Genomic DNA, 17,498 nt, shown 5'->3' with positions numbered 1-17,498 from the left:
TTATGTATTCATTCATTTATTTATATTGTAAAGGTGATGTACATAAGGGTTACAGTTATGTAAGTCAGGTAATGATTACACTTCCCCCTTTTTATGTTTATTTTTGCTAGAACTCAGGGCTTGAACTCAGGGCCTGAGCACTGTCCTTGGGCTTTCCTCAAGGCCAGCACTCTACCACTTGAGCCACAGCACCACTTCTGGCTTTTCTGTGTGTGTTGTACCAAGGAATTGAATCCGGGTCTTCGTGCATGCTAGGCAAGCACTCTACCACTAGGCCAAACTGCAGGCCTTTACATTTCCTTTTGAGTAGGGTCACTTCAGTCTTTTTCTTACCTTCCCTACCTACAAGTTGTATAGTTCATTTTCAACCTAGTGTATAATATCACTACTGCATTTGCTTACTTTTTGTCCCATTTCTGTACCCCCTGTACCTCCCTAAACCAACTTACATATAAGACAGAAGGTACACAAATCCAACAAAATGAGAAAGGAGAAAAAACCAAAACAAATAGCAAAATAACAACAAAAACAAAACAAAACAACAACAACCAAATCTCTCCACCAGATGCTGCTAGCTCATTCAACATGAGGAAGAAGGTCTGTGAATGTCCAGTTAACATCAAAACAAAGCTGGCTGTGGACCTGGGACTCAAATGGAAGAATGAGTCAAGTGGTAGAGCATCAGCCTTGATAACACTAAGGAACAGCACCCATGTTCTGAGTTCAAGTCCCACTATCAGCCCAAAAATTAAATTATAGTGCAGTGGGACCATTTAATGTACAGAAAAGTCTTTCAAATATGCAGTAAGTTTTAAATTAAGACTAATTTCTATCTAAAATAGACAAATCATACATTCAAAGTTATTAAGGAAACTCTAATTCAGAATGACTTACAAAATTGCAAATGATTGGGATTAAGGGTAGTTGTGTGGAGAACAAGGTGTTTGAAAAGTTCTTTCTTGTTATGTAGCACTGGCTGGCTATAAACTTACTATCATCCTGTATCAACTTTCCAATCACTGATAATACAGGTATACACCGCCACCATAGGTGTGCAAATTTTATTGTAAATGGCAGCTTGATTTTATCCTGTTATTAGTACATATTTTGGGTTAAGTAGCTTCCGTAGGCCTAGTCAGACTTTATGCTTCTATGGGAAAATACATCTTACATTCTAATCAAAAGATTCCAAAATACGGCTTAGTTCAAACCATGAGAAACTGCTGATATCTAACATTACTGGATTCACAAAATGGCAAATTCTTTTGGTTTAGCCTAAAAAGGTTTTAAATGCAGAACTATTGGTAACCTAGAGTTTATTACTGTATTCACCTATTATGTAGATATTTTTGTGCATTTTAATGAGTTGCATCATGTATTTGTTGTGCTAGTATTGGGCCTTTAAATCACGGCCTGGGCACTATTACTTAGCCTTTTTTTTTGCCAGTCCTGAGCTTCAGCTCAGGGCCTGGGCACGATCCTAGGGATTTTCTTAAGGCTAGCACTCTACCACTTGAGCACAGCACCACTTCTGGCTTTTTTCAAGGAATCAAACCCAGGGCTTCATGTATACTAGTCAAACACTCTACCACTAGGCCACGCTCTGGGCCCCTATTCTTTAGTTTTTTACTCAAGGTTGAGAGTCCAACATAGAAAGATGGAATCTTTCAGAATTTCTGGCTTCAAAACTCAATCATTTGATCTCATTCTCTAATAGCTAGTATTACAGACATGAGTCACCAGTGCCTTTTTACCAAACTCATGCTGAAAGATCTTGACTTAATTTAACAGGTATATATTTAAAATATAATTATTGTTCATGAACCAGGCCCATTCACATATGAAATATTGTATTATTCTAAAGGATGCTTATAAGACATTAGAGAACCAACTGTCACCATGAAGTCTTTGAATTTTTCAACCAGAAACTCATTTTTCTATTTTGGTTGGTCATTGAGCTACAACTCTGGGCCTGTGTTGCTGTCCTTGAGCTCATCAGCTCAAGGTTAGTGCTCTACCACTTGAGACACAGCCCCATTTCCAGTTTTCTGGTGGTTAACTGGAGATGAGTCTCACGGACTTTGGTGCCCAGGCTGGCTTTGAACCATGATCCTCAGATTTCAGCCTCCTCAGTAGGTAAGATTACATGCAGAAACCACTGGCGGCTGGTTGGAAATTCATTTTTTTCAAGTAGTTGTATGCCTACCTAGTTTTTGAGGATGCACAAGTTAATTTTTTTCTTGTAAAACCATTGAAGAATATGGAATATGGTAGGCTTTTTCAGTGGACCAAATTGAGTCTTATAGAACGTAAGTGCTTTATGAGACTAGAAAGGGAGAGATTAATTTAGTTCTTTGTAATGACTAACTTCCCCGAAAGCATCCATGCACATGGATTGGATGAACAACACTGTAGAAACAACCAAAGTATAGCATGAATAGGAATGTGGTAAAAATCAGTGCTGTGTAATAATGAAGTCCAAGTGGAACTAACAAACACAAAGCTAGTTCTGAGTAGGCATCAAAGACAGCATGTATCTGGTGACATCTGCCAATGAAACATGTCTGGAGGGGTCGCAATGCAGCTGACATTTGTCATTGTAAATGAAAATAAGAAAGTTGTGACTGAATCCTCTGAACCCAAACTTTTATGGGTAAATATGACCTCATAGATTTCTTATTAGATACTCATGAAAGAAGAGAGAGGACCCAGAGATTATCCAAAAGTTCATTCCTACATGATTGATATACTAGTAGTGTAAGTAATAAAAGCATCTAGCTTGATGCCAGGGGTTCACACTTGTACTCTTAGCTACTCTAGACTGAGACTTGAGAATCACAGTTCTATCTAAACCAGTCTAGGGTGGAAAGTCTGGGAGACTCATCTCCAGTTAACCATCAAAGGCAAGAACTGACAGTGTGGCTCACATGGTAGGACAGCAGCCATTGGTGAAAAAGATAAGGTTGGTGCCCCATCTCTAAGTTCAAGCCGCAGTGCTTGCACAAGGGAAAGGAAAGTAATAGAAGCCTGTGTACACTGAAGGGGCTCGTATTTAAACTTGTTAAATTTAAGAAAAAGGTAGACGATTGAAAGCTAGTTTGTTTTTTTTAAACATTGGCTTGTAGTAACTGGAGTCAAACTTGGACTCATTTTCTTATTATTTTTACAGATGGCCCTGCTGAATTTCTTCTTCCCTGATGAAAAATCATACTCTGAAGAGGAAAATAGGCGTGTTCGCCGCAATAAAAGAAGCAAAAGCAGTGAAGGAGCAGATGGTAAGTCTGACCAAATGATTCTTTATCACTTTTCAGTTTTGTCTTAATAAAACTACACTTCATCATTTCATATATTGTTCAAAGATTCAAGGTCACATAAGATTTCTCCAACCTCAATCAGTCTTTTGACATAGAACTAACTCCTGCCTCCTACTCCACATAGCTTCCATTCCTTTTTCTTTTTTTTTTTTGCCAGTCCTGGGCTTGAGCTCAGGGCCTGAGCACTGTCCTTGGACTTTCTCAAGGCTAGAGCTCTACCACTTGAGCCTCAGCACCACTTCCGGCTTTTTTCTATGTATGTGGTACCGAGAAATCGAACCCGGATGTTTGTGTATGCTAGGCAAGCATCTACCGTGAGGCCAAACTCCCGGCCTCCAGTTCTTAAATTTTGTCAGTTGTGAGCCTTGAACTCTGGGCCTGGGTGTTGTCCCTAAGCTCTTGAGCTCAAGGCTACTACCTCACATGTTGAGTTACAGCATCACTTCTGTTTTTCTACTGTTTAATTGGAAATAAAGTGTTTGCACAGACTTTAGTGCCCCAGATGTCTTTGAACCGTGATCCTTAGATCGCAGCCTCCTGAGTAGCTAGGATTACAGACCTGAGCCACTGTGTCCAGCTTAAGAAAAATGTTTGTTTTGTTTTGTTTTGTCAGTCATGGGACTTGAACTCAGAAGCCTGGGTGATATCTATCCCTTAACTTTTGTGTTCAAGGCTAGTACTCTACCAATTTGAGCCACCGTACCTCTTCCAAGTTCTTAATATTTTTGAAGGCCATGACATCATTTGTAACTCTCAAAGTCACCTTCCATTAAGACTTCCTCTCTTCTGTGGATACTGCATATTTGCTATGGCTACCAAGAGGATTTGGTCCTGCCTTTGGAGATGTTCAGTATCTTGCCATGATGGCACTTTTGTATGATAAATCCAAGGATAATCATGTCCATATTGATATCTGCCAGTATTTCAAAATCTGAACAAAAGCTTCTAAAAGTAGTCTGTAATTTCCTTGAAGGCAAATATTAATTTCCCTTCAAAAATATTAATTTCCCTTCATGTAACCCTGGAATTCAGCCTGGTATTTGGTTCATTGTTAGTATTTGTAGTGTACATTGCTGATGCTGACTCCCCTTCAGCTAAATAGTGATGCACTAATGAAAGCCACCCTATTATGGATGAAATAGCTTTGACTTAATTGCCAATATATTCTGTGGGATGCCATAAAATGTTGAGTTAGCTCCTGGGCAGGTTCTTTGAATCACTCTGTTTCAATATTAGTCTGTCAGTTGACAGAATGCTACCCCTTTGGCACAGAAATTTCTAGAATGCATAGCTCTGGGCTGTACAGTGCCATCTGGATTCAAAGATGGCATGTGTCTGGCTACATCTGCCAATGAAATGTGTCTACAGGGGGTTACAAAGCAATATGATTTTATAATGCTGAAAATAAAACTTTTAAGCTAACATTTGTCAATGTGACTAAGGGCCAATGAAAGAAGCTGTTCTAAGAAGTGGGGAGGATTGAAGAGATGGGGGTAGGACTTTGTCAGAACTGGATAGTTACAATATAATCTTCCTGAGAAGGAGAATTTTTATTTTATTTAGAAAGAAACAATCATAGTACCTGTAACTATTAGGCATATGAGGGGGGATCAATGAGTGTTTTCAGCATGAATGGTTAACAAATAATTGAATACCAAAAATTAAAAAATATACCAAGACATGTGAAAGGGTATCAATGTATGTGAATTAACGCACCTTCTACCTGGCAAATATCATGTAACCCTTTTACTAATTACAATAAAAAAAATAAAATAAAAAAAGAATCCATCCAAAGAACAAAAAAATAAAATGAAATAAAATAAAAAAATAAAAAATAGACCTGGATAAAATCTAAAGAACTTAGAACAAAGATCTTTCTTAAAAGGGGTGCATTGGTGCATTGGCTCACACCTGTAATCCTAGCTACTCAGGAGGCTGAGATCTGAGGATCAAGGTTCAAAGCCAGCCCAGGCACAAAAGGACCTGATACTTCTATCTCCAATTAACCTCTAGAAAATGGGACTTGACTCAAGGATAAGGCAATAGCCTTGAGGTGAAGATCTCAGGGACAGGGCCCAGGCAGAGATCAAGCCCCATAACCCACAAAAAAATAAATAAATAAAAACAAATGGGGTGATGTTGGCCAAGATGCACTGGACTCATAAATTAACATGTTGAATTTGAAAACCTGTTTTTTACAACTACTAAAAGATCATTTTAAAAGTATTAGGGCAAAAGTCATATAAGGAATGATTGCTGTCCTTAAGGTGCTATGTTATCTCTCATCTCTTTTGCTGTTCCTTTGTTATCTCATATTGTCACAATTTCTCACTTTGTTATCTAATATATTGGATAAATTTGTATTTGGTTACTTGAAATTGGACAGGGAAGGGGGGAAAACCAAGAGGGGGGGTGGGGAGGAGGGTAATGGGGACCAAGACATGTGGAAGGGTATCAATGTATGTGAATTAATGCACGTTCTATATGGCAAATATCATGTAACCCTTTTATTAAATACAATAAAAATATTTTAAAAAGTATTAGGGCAAAATATATTTTTTTAATTTAAAGTCAAAAAATGTGAAGATGGCAGTAGTATTTAACATTTGAATGGAAAATTAGATTGATGGGACCATTCTCTAGAGCAGATATTTTGTTATAATGATGATCAAGTTTAGGCCCATGAAATGTAGGCAGTCATGAAATAATAGGTACCTATTATTTACCACCTTTTAGACAACTTCCTGGAAATTTTTAAATGGAGTATGAAATGGAAAGTCATTATCGTTTTCCCTTCCTAATCATGTCATCCTAGGATCCATGTAACTTTCTCCTACCTTCCTTCTCTCTCTGTCTCTCCCCTCTCCTCTCCATTCCCTCCATCCCACCCTCTCTCCTTCTCCCTCTCTGTCTCTTTCCCCTCCCCTCTCCCTTTCTTCCTGCCCTCCCTCCCTCCCTCTCTCTCTCTTTCCCCCCTCCCTCCCCCTTTCTCCCCCCCACTTTCCCAATACATGAAGCATCAAATCTTTAATAACCTCTGAATGCTGATGAAGAGGTGGTAAGAAAAAATACCAATTTCTACAGTGGGTGTGGTCTTCCCTTCCTCTCCAAGTAGGAATTCTTAATAGCTTCTAAGGCTGACCTCTTCATCTACCCTTCCAAATTTTCACCTTAGGATAACAGTTTCCTCCTTTTCCCCAAAGCACTTTAGCTGTATCTGCTTACCAACATCTGTAGTACTGATCTACTTTATTTATTCTGCCTTGATACTCATCAGTTTTTCACTCCGGTCAAATTCAAAGCCTCTCACTTCTCTCCTGATCTGTTATACTAGGCACTTTATGCTAATGCCAAGTTTCTTATGAAACTGAGGTATTTTTCATTTTTCAATATATCTTGGTATATCCCAGACATGCCTTAGAGTTAGAGATATAGAATACCTGAGGTTCCTGGGATTTTGTAAGATTTGTGACCTTTTACCTTTGAGTGAAGCTATCAAACCATTTCTTTAGACGTGGTGAGTGTGCAAATTAGTTCATAATGATGAGCTAGGGATTAAAAATCAGTGGTAGATTTTAGTTAACATGTACGAGATCCTGGGTTCTATCCCTAGGACTGCAAAAAAAAATAGTTAAACACACACACACACATACACACACCCTACTGCCTATTAAAGGGCCTGATACTTATGACAGACCTTCAGTAAATAATTCTTGTTCCCCAAGAGCTTGTACATCCAGTGCAGAGATAATAAAGTTGTTGGTGACATTTGCTTTAAAGTAAAAGGCAGTAGAAGAAAAAGATGAGAGAATGTTGGGTCATGCTACAAGGTGATCCAAGGAAGGCCTCTGTCATAAGGGAACTTTTGAGATCAAATGTGAGTGATATGAAGGTGTGAGCCATGCCCATTGCAAAGAGATGAATAAATTCTAAAAGTTTTGAAGTAGGAGAGCAGGGAGTTTGGCCCAATGGTAGACTGCTTGTCTAGCATACATGAAGACCTGGGTTTGATTCCTTGGTACCATATACATAGAAAAAGCCAAAAGTGGTGCTGATTCTCAAATGATAGAGCTCTAGCCTTGAGGAAAGCTAAGGACAGTGCTCGGGCCCTGAGTTCAAGACCCAGGAATGGCAAAAAAAATTGAATAAAAGCTTTGAGCCAGGCATGGTGGTTCTTGCCTGTAATCCTAGCTCCTCAGGAGGCTGAGATCTGAGGATCTCGGTTCAAAACCAGCCTGGGCACTAAAAAGTCTGTGAAACTCTTACTTCCAGTTAATCACTAGAAAACCAGAAGTGGCCTTGTTGCTCATGGGGTAAGGCGATAGCCTTGATTTGAAGAGCTCAGAGACAGTGCCCAGGACCAGAATTCAAGCCCTATGACTGAAAGAAAATAAAAACTTTGAAGTAGTAGAATGTTTGGGATGATCCAGAAAGATCAACATAGATGGTAAGAGAGAAAGGTAGCAAGAGAAGAAGATATAGTTACACAATAAAATCTGATTGAAAGCCTTGTGACCTAAACAATGTATTCTGACTGACATGGGGAACCATTGGAATTGAGCAGAGGAATGATAGGATTTCACTTACATTTTATGACTCCTTCTGACTGTTAGATTGAAAATAGGTGCCAGGAAAGCTCAGTAATGGGAGATTCATTTAGGAGACCACAATCCAGGTGAGAGATTATGAATTTGACTGGCGAGAAGTTACTGGATTCAGAAGAGATTTTGAAGGAATGGCTGCAAGGGTTTTAATGAGAGACAAATAAGAGCCAGCCATGTTCCCAGACATTGGGATGTAAGGAAGTAACCTCTAGAATTGTCATTTCTGAAAGAAGCAGTAATGTAGAGACATAGGGAAAGAATCAAGAACTTAACTAGATTTATTATATTTGTTTGTATGTGTGCCCAGATGGAGCTTTAACTCAGCCCTAGGCAGTCTTGCTTTTTTTGTTTGTGCTCAAGGTTGGCACTCTACCAATTAAGCCACACATCCACTTCTAGCTTTTTGTTGGGTGATTATTAATAAGGGTCTATCTGGACTGGCTTCAAATTGTGATCATTGGATCTTAGCCTCAAACCCCGGTGTTTGTGCATGCTGGGCAAGCACTCTACCACTAGACCAAACTTCGGGCCCCTAGGCCTGTTAATTTTGAGGTGCCTATTAGACAGCCAAGATGATAGAATTCTGCATTGTAGAATCACTGTCTCAAGACAATGAGCTAAATAGATTTCTCATCAAAGAAGTGAGTCAAATTGTTATGGAACGAATAAAAGATAAGAACAGGTTAAATCCGAGTGCATTAAGGCCAAAAAGAATTATACCATGATGGGAAAGCAATCAGATGTTAATTGTGAAAATCCACAAATTACTTGATAGGTTATAAATTTAGCTATCATATCTCAGGTTAGCATCATGGTTGTCAAGGAAAAAGTTATTTGGCTTAAATACTTAAGACATAAAAGAATGTCTTTTAGGGAAACAATTTCAAACTTCTAAAGTATCAACAACTTTAAAACACGGCAGCAAAAATCAATTCTACTTACTTACCACGTTTGGGGCAGAGGTACAGTACTCTGGGGGTTATGCCTTCAGGGATATGTGTTTGAGCCATACCTCCAGCCTTTTTGCTATGGTTATTTTTGTGATAGTATCTTGCATTATGCTCTGGTTGACCTGGAACACAATCCTCCTACTTATGCTTCCTGCAATAGCTACAATGACAAATTCTACATCTTTCATAACTGGTATGACAAGTGCATGCCATCATCCTCATCTTGGTTGAAATGAGTCTTGCACGCTTGACCCAGGCTATCCTCTAGCCCCAGTCGTCCCTATCCTAGCCCCCTAAATAGCTAGGATTATAGAGGAGCCACTGTATCTGGCTGGTATGATATTTTTAATCTGTTACTATCCTCTTATTTACCTTCAGCTCCTAAACTATGTCTAAAGTCTTGTAGGTACCACTTAATGGTGTTTAAACACAAATAAGGCTCAGGGAAGCTTAGAGTTTTGTAAAAGAACAACAGATACATTTATAGGCAACAGATAAGAGTGAAGAGCAACATGGGATATTGAGATGGGTCCTGGATTTTCACCTAACATAGGACCAGTACATTACGGACAAACATTTGTTAAACAAATGACCAAACAATTGGGAACATGATCCAGATTTCTTACCTAAAAACTATTCATATCAAGCGAAATGGTCTTCATTAATCCCTTTGGGAGGAAAAAAATAAATGATTCATGAACATGTAGGGAAGGAAAGATATCTTTACAAACCATAGTAATAAAGTTATACAAACCTGTTTTTTCTTCTCATTGGACTAAACTAGTTGATAAGAGGCATAGCTTAGGCCTAGTCAACTTCCTTTCAAAAAGTTAAAGACCAGTTCTAGAGCTTGAATCAGGGCCTGGGCACTGTCCCTGAGCTTCCTCAAGGCTAGCACTCTACCACTTGAACCACAGAACCACTTCTGGCTTTTTTCTTTGTATGTGGTACTGACAAATCAAACCCAGGGCTTCGTGCATTCTAGACAAGTACTCTACCACCAGGCTAAACTCCTGGCCTCTGTATTTTTTAATGGCATTAGAAGTCAATCACAATCTTGACATTTCTTCAATCCACTTGTCTCTGGTTTCTGTTTTGCACAGTAAGAACATAAAATTGCAATACGGAATAATAGAAAAGTTACTAAATTCAAGTTATGTTCCTGTTGTCATGGTTGTATTAATTAAAACCTGCTGGCATCTGCAAATTATTTTTTTTCCAGTCCTGGGCTTGAGCTCAGGGCCTGAGCACTGTCCTTGGACTTTCTCAAGGTTAGAGCTCTACCACTTGAGCCTCAGCACCACTTCCGGCTTTTTTCTATGTATGTGGTACCAAGGAATCAAACCCGGGCCTTCGTGCATGCTAGGCAAGCACTTTAACCACCAGGCAAAACTCCGGTCCATCTGCAAATTATTTTAAATTATGAATTTCCGATGGTTCATGTCTGTAATCCTAGCTACTCAGGAGGCTGAGATCTTAGGATCTCAGTTCAAAGCCAACTCAAGCAGAAAAATCTGTGAGACTCTTATCTCCAAATAACTATGAAAGTGCAAGAAATGGAAGTGTGGCTCAAGTGGTAGAACTCTTGCCTTGAACAAAAAAAAAATGAAATGAAAAAGCTAAGCTAAGGGGCAGCATTCAGGCCCTGAATTCAAGCCTACAAAAATGTGAAGAGCTAGTAACTTCTTCTCTGTGGAAAATGAACATAATTGCATGGTCTTAAAGTCATTTAGGGCACTCATATCTTCATTTACTTATGGACAGCTATCACTGCAACGATATTCCCTTTCAGCCAAATTGTACTTTGGTCCTCACTGATGCTCTCCAAGCCTGTGAGTACATTCCAACCCTCAAATTCTCACTTATGTCATCACAACAAATGATGGATCACACTTATACATTTCTATATTTCAGTCTTTCACTCTTGCCAGCTGTGTGTGTGTGTCTGTGTTTTGTTTGTGTTTATGTGGGTGTGTGGGGGGTTGTGGGTGTGTTGTTACTGTTTCTTGGAAATTTTTCGTGTTTGTAGTTTGCTTATGGACAGTTCAAAGAAGTTAGTTTCTCCTATTTTAAAGGAGATAAACAAGTTAGTGTATACTTTGTTTCTTAAAATTAACAATGAATAAGGCTACTATGAAGTCCCTATAGATGAATCTGCAGCATCCAAGAAAACAGACATTGGGTCTGTACAAATGTGAGTTAAATTAAGAATTGCCCTCATTCTAGTATTGTTCTTGTGTTTATTAATTTTCGGTGAGCCATTACCGTATTAGAGAGACTAAAATAGTTTTGAAAGCTGATAGTTTCAAGGGCTTTTTCACAAGACAAAATTTCAGTGTTTGAAAGCTTAACATGTTTGTGGACTTGAAGAGGATTGTTGATTACAAATGTAGAACTCCCCAAAATTACCTGCAGGTGGTGGCTGCCAAAAGCAAAAGTACCCACAGCAGAATACTCCCTAGAGCGGCCTTATATCAAATAAGGCATTAAGTAAGCTAAAATGTCTTAGCTTGTTCATACACCAAAATATGCTGTAAGGTTCTATTTTCATTCATGGAACTAGTCCTGCAGTAAATCTCAATAGGCCATCACTATTGATACATAGTTAACCAGAACTTTCAGTCTCCCAGCTACCATAGACTACCTAGTAAGACATTATATCAAGATTCTGAAGTAATGCACCTTCTATTAATTACAATAAAATGTAACTCTTCTATTAATTACAATAAAAATATATGGAAAAAATGAAAAAAAGACACTGTACCAAGATTCATGCTGGTTTAACTGCCTCTATTTCCTAGGCCTAAATTGAAGTGTATAGAGTTTAAAGAAGGTATACAAAACAGTATTAGAGAGAACTGTATTTGATCAAACTGTATTACATATTTCTGTGAAAATAATAAATCCTCTTTGTAAAATGAGTATACACTGATTTAAAATAATGAGAGAGAGAGAGCCCAATAATATAGAAAAAAATCAAGTCAAAATGTAAACAGACCGCCCTAATTACAAAATGTTTCATCTTTAACGAATTTGCCTAAAAGAGGTAACAGGCTCAGCTGATCTGAGTTTTTTTTCCCTACAGTTCCTTTCAGTCTCTCTGTCTGATTTCTTCTAGCTATTTCTCAGTATTAGAAAGACTAGAGAACTTTAATCCAGGAGACCTGTATTCCAATCTCAGCACTGTCATTAATAGTTTAGCGATAGTACTTATGGAATTCTTCATTTCCTTGTCCCATTTTATTGTTTTCTAAAATGTTGGAGTATAATTAGTGAGCCTCAACTCTTATATAATCAATTTTAAACCATCTAAGGAGTTTTTAATCAAAAAAATTCTAATTAGGTTTTTATCAAAGAAATTTGACTATACCCCACTGAGAAAATTTGAGAAAGGTAGACATTGTTACTGATGACAATACATCATACCACTCTGGTGAAGTTAATATTGGTAGAGTGTTTTCTTTCAGTTCTGATAAAAATTTGCCCCTAAATGATTCCTCATTTCTATGATAGCATGATAATAGCTAGGCTAGTTTTAACCAATCAGATGATGTCTGAATGATTCAATACCCAGGATTTCAATTTGGATGGTCAATGAGCCTTTTCGTTAGCATCCATGAGGAGGCTCAGTAAAGATTAAGAGCATGCAAATCGTTTCAAGTAAAAGCTAAGAATGTTAATCTGTTTGATAAGTGGTGAAGTGTTAGATTCCTTCTGTATAACTCCTCAAAATATCATAGAAAGATATGAATATGTAGGCATAAGGCACTGGTTGACTCTGTAGTATATTACTTATATAATTTTTTCATACTTCAAATTGTACTCCTAGGCCTTCAGGTTCTTATTAGTCTGGAAGGTAAGACACTACAATAGCTTCTTTAATTCATTCATTTATTCAATAAGTGTCTATGAAGACAACCTGGTTTTGAATCAGTGTTTATCAATCACTACTGCAGACTCTAGGAACACAATAGTGAACAAGGTTAGACACACCCTCAACAAATTCACAGTGGATGATTTTTTTTGCCAGTCCTGGGCTTGACCTCAGGGTCTGAGCACTCTCCTTGGACTTTCTCAAGGCTATAGCTCTACCACTTGAGCCTCAGCACTACTTCTGGCTTTTTTTTCTATGTTTATGGTGCCAAGAAATCGAACCTGGGTCCTCGTGCATGCTAGGAAATCACTCAACCACTAGATCAAACTCCCGGCCCCCACAGTGGATGATTTTAATACAGTGTAGTGAGCAGTACAATCATGTAAGCACAGGATGCTGTTGGCACATTAGCTCCTGATCCAGGCTTTAGGAGATCAGTGATGATTTCCTGATGGGAGGACCATCTGACTGACCAGAAACCTGAAGATGCCATAAGTAGACCAATGTAGATCTGAGGAAACATTGCACCTGGCAGAGAAGATATATGTTTAAAAGATTTAGAGTACGGAAGGAGTTGGGCTTGTTTAAAACAGAAAGAATTTGGTATGAACAGATACAGAGATCTAAAAGAGAAGTGATGATAGATGAACTAGGTAACAGAAACCAGCTCATGCTGGACATTGGAATCCATTTTATGGAGCTCAGAAACTCGTACATGCAATGGGAAAATACAAGATTGATGACAAGAATAGATTATATGGCAAGTATTTTTAAATGTTAAATGCACATCATTGAGTCTAGTGATTTCACTTCTATTTTTAGGTATACTCACTTATAGAAAAATCATTTATCAACAAAAATATTCTTTGCTGTACTGTTTCTAATAGCACAGCTTTGGGAATTGATTAAATATTCATTATTAAGTAATGTGATTAAGTGATTAAGTAAATCATGAAAATCTGCAACTGGTAATGGGAGTTGCTCTGGGGAAACCATGTATTTACAGCTGCAGAGGAAGGGGGCTGGCTTAATTTCCATGTTTGTGCATCTCATCCCAATTTAAAATAAATGTAAAACTAGGCACTAGTGGCACATGCCTGTAATTCTATCTACTTAGGAAGCTGGGATCTGAGAATTGTGGTTTGAAGCCAGTCTAAAATAATCAAAAAAGTCTTTCATTTCCAAAATAAATAAAATAGATATGCTATGCAACTTTTCTTCCCATATCTAAATATGTTAGCAACAATTTTATAACATTTATATGCCAATTCAAAGGTAGTAAAACTTTCATAGAGTTAAATTATTAGTTTGGATATTAATCCAACTCTAGAAAAATTAAACATCAGAATACCTTTGATGTAGAATTCAGTTTGAAGAACCTAGCCAACGAATCAGAAATACTCTACACATATCTTCTTTACAAGTATGGTTATTGTAGCATAATTTCAGTGGCAAAATGAAGAGCTAACCCTAATATCTATGAATAAGGAAATGGTTGAATAAAGGATGATGTATCCATACTATTAAATATTATGATCTGGTCACATCAGTGGCTCACATATGTAATCCTGTACTAGTTAAGAGACTAAGACCTTTCACTCACAATTTGGGGTCAGTCTAGGAAGGAAATTCTAAGGTACTCTTATCACCAATTAATCACCAAAAAGCCAGAAATTTAGCTGTGGCTTAAGTGGTGAGTACCAGCCTTGAGTGACAAAGCTAAAGGACAGTACCCAGGCCCTGAATTCAAGCCACAAAAGGAGCAATACAGTGAGGTTGGGGTAAAACCCAGAAGTAGTTTGACTTAGGCATCTGAAGCTTGGGAAATATATATGGACTGGAAAATTGGTATGGAAATCTTCAGCTATATTAGGATTTTCTCAGTTATAAGTGACAGCTAGCTAGTCTAAACTGGCATTGAGAGAGAAAAAATGGAATTTATTGCCTTATTTAATGGCAAATTTCCTGGTTTAAAACAGGCTTAACCTTGAGGCTTAAATGATGTCATGAGGACTTCGTCAGCTGTGCTTTTCTTGGTACTGTCTTCATTTTTCAGGCCTCTCTCTCTCTCTCTCTCTCTCTCTCTCTCTCTCTCTCTCTCTCTCTCTCTCTCTCTCTCTCTCTCTCTCTCCTCTCCCTCTCCCTCTCCCTCTCCCTCTCCCTCTCCCCCTCCCTCCCTCCCTCCCTCCCTCCCTCCCTCCCTCCCTCCCCTCCCTCCCTCCCTCCCTCCCTCCCTCTCTCTCTCTCTCTCTCTCTCTCTCTCTCTCTCTCTCTCTCTCTCTCTCTCTCTCTCTCTCTCTCTCGTGGCAAAAATAGCCATTAGCAGCTATAGGCCTACATCTTACCAGTTCAGCAAGCCCCATGGAAAGTGTGTTTCATCCATCTATTGAATTCAGTAAGAAAGATGTGCTTAGCAACATTGGAACGAGCAGTTTTAGAAGGGTAGTTGGAACAGGAAAGTAAAGGATTAAACCTGATTTAAAAATGAACACAGTTGCAACTATAAATATGAGGGCAGGAAAGAATAGAATAATAGCCAGAGCTTTACTAAATACCTACTGTGTTGAGGCTCTGTGGTGTTGTACATTCAGGAACACAAAGATGAGGAAAAACATGGTTTCTTGGTTTGGGAACCCACTGTCTTCGTAAAAAAAGAAAATCTTATAAATAATTCACCGAGGTGCTTATTTAAGCACTTTCGTTGCATCACAATGGGGACACAGAGGAGAGAGTGACAAAATGGCCAATCAAACACATTAAACACATTTATAGGAGGAACACATAATGGCTGGCCCGTATTAGGCATGCATGTGAGAGTGAATAAGGTGTGACATTTAAATTGGATTTCAGAGGATAAATGAGATTTTGATGAGAATTAGAAAGTTCATTTCGACAAAATAACAAATAAGCATGAAAGCTAACCAGTCCTTCAGGTTTCTTGGCTCTACTCTTGGGCATGGGAGGCTTGGAATAAAAGCTGAGGAAAGGCATAACTGTTGGGCAGAAAAAAATATGACAAGAGCCAAGAACAGCCTCAGGGTGCCTTCAAATGCCCATTTGAGTGCTGAATAAATGGCATTTTAATCCGAAATCATCTTGGCATAGCCCCCATTTCGCTATGCCTCTCCTCTACCATCCCTATTCTAGCACGTAAACACAATTCTTCCTTGTCGCTAAACACAAATTATAAGCCATGTCTAATGGTTCTGAACACTAGCAGCAGAGTTAAGGCACTGATCGTCTACTTAGAAAAGCCTAGCACTACCTTAGTAAAGTACATTTAGATCCTTAGTGTAATTTAGAAGCAATAATTTATCCTACTTTCTTTCATACTCGGGACTCTGATTGGAAGGCAGATCTATACCCTTAATGTGTTCACAAATGTAAAGAGAGCTATATTCAAAATGGTACCAAGGATGCCTTATGAAACTTAGCTGCATACTACCATGGTTTCCAATATACAGTACTTTTAATGAATGAATCTAGTGCTAATATGCATTATTGGATTTTCTCAGAATGGATGCAGTGTATACCAAGCTAAGGTTATAACCAACCTATGTTTTGTTACATGATGTACTTAGAAGGTAGCTTTGTGTAGCTCTCTTCTTATAGCAAAAACAAGTTGTGGGCCTGGCCAGCTGCCAGAAAGTTAGTAGTGTCATCTTTATAGATGAAATTCAGCACATCATTATCTTACATTGTGCCAGAAGAGCAGGAAGAAGATTGACTTGGTAATTTGCTATATTTCGATCCTAATCTGTGTAGAAATATGATTTCTTTAAAAGGAAATGGAAAAAGAATGTGTTTCTCTTGGTAGCTTCACAGTATCTCCTGAGAGGATGTTCGGTTATTGTAAATATAACAATTTGATTCTCTCCTTGAATTTCAGTTGCATGTCACCTCTTAAAAAACAAAGTACATTGAAATGATCAGATTGTAAAGTATAAAATGCACGCTCCCCCCTCCGAATGGAATTTTATATTTAAAGTCTTGCATTTATATCTTTACTTTGCTCAAAAGACAAAAAAAATTGAATCTTACACAAGCCACAAGCACAATGAGTTGGACAATCTGTTATTTTTCAAGTCATCTCCAAAGCTCTTTTTAAAATGTAAGTTTACATTGTAGCCTATTTTGAAAAAAAGATATATTTGTGCTGTAAATATTATCTCAGAGGTTGTTTGCAAGTTTTAGTTCAATCTTTTAAATCTAATCTTCTCTTCAAAACCCCTAGTACAGTATCATATTCAAAAGTCAGCTAATAGCAAGAAATAACCTTTCTGATTGCAAGTTTTTTTTGTTGTTTCAGACACCTTGGGGTAAGCACAGAACAGAGAATTTAAACCTACACAGATCTACCAGGCTCACACCTGTAATCCTGGCTACTCAGGAGACTGAGTTCTGAGAATAGCAGCTTGAAGATAGCCTAGGCAAGAAAGCCTGTGAGCCATTTATCTCCAATTAACCAGCAAGAGGCCAGAAGCAGAACTGTGGCTCAAGGGGCAGATTGCTAGCCTTGAGTAGAAAAGCTCAAGGACAGCACACAGGCCCTAAGTTCAAGCCCCAGGACTGGTATCAGAAGACGTGATTTCAAATTCTAGCTGTACTAAGTTTAGCTTTGTGGCTTTGGGCAAATTTTCTAGCAGTTTTCCATTTAAGTTTTCCATTATATTGAGGTGGTAATAATCTTGCTTTCGATAGGATAATATAAGGATAAGGATCGGGCAAAATACCTCATTTTAATCTGACTTGCAGG

At 38.2% G+C, this 17,498-nt stretch overlaps 1 protein-coding gene across 2 annotated transcripts in view; it reads left to right on the top strand.

Annotated features, from left to right (window-relative positions):
* Window positions 1-17,498, top strand: part of Eda (ectodysplasin A) — a 404,995-nt gene that overhangs the window by 294,115 nt on the left and 93,382 nt on the right. For both annotated transcript variants that reach the window (XM_090325824.1, XM_090325823.1), the window contains exon 2: window positions 3,170-3,275. In XM_090325824.1, coding sequence (XP_090181950.1) covers window positions 3,170-3,275 — 106 coding nt within the window. The remainder of the gene's footprint in view (window positions 1-3,169; window positions 3,276-17,498) is intronic.

The sequence above is a fragment of the Megascapheus bottae genome, chromosome X, assembly GCF_031878675.1.
Source record: "Megascapheus bottae isolate mThoBot1 chromosome X, mThoBot2.hap1, whole genome shotgun sequence".
Taxonomy (NCBI): Eukaryota; Metazoa; Chordata; class Mammalia; order Rodentia; family Geomyidae; genus Megascapheus; species Megascapheus bottae.
The sequence above is the reverse complement of the archived record's forward strand: the minus strand, read 5'-3'. Positions and strand labels throughout refer to the sequence as shown.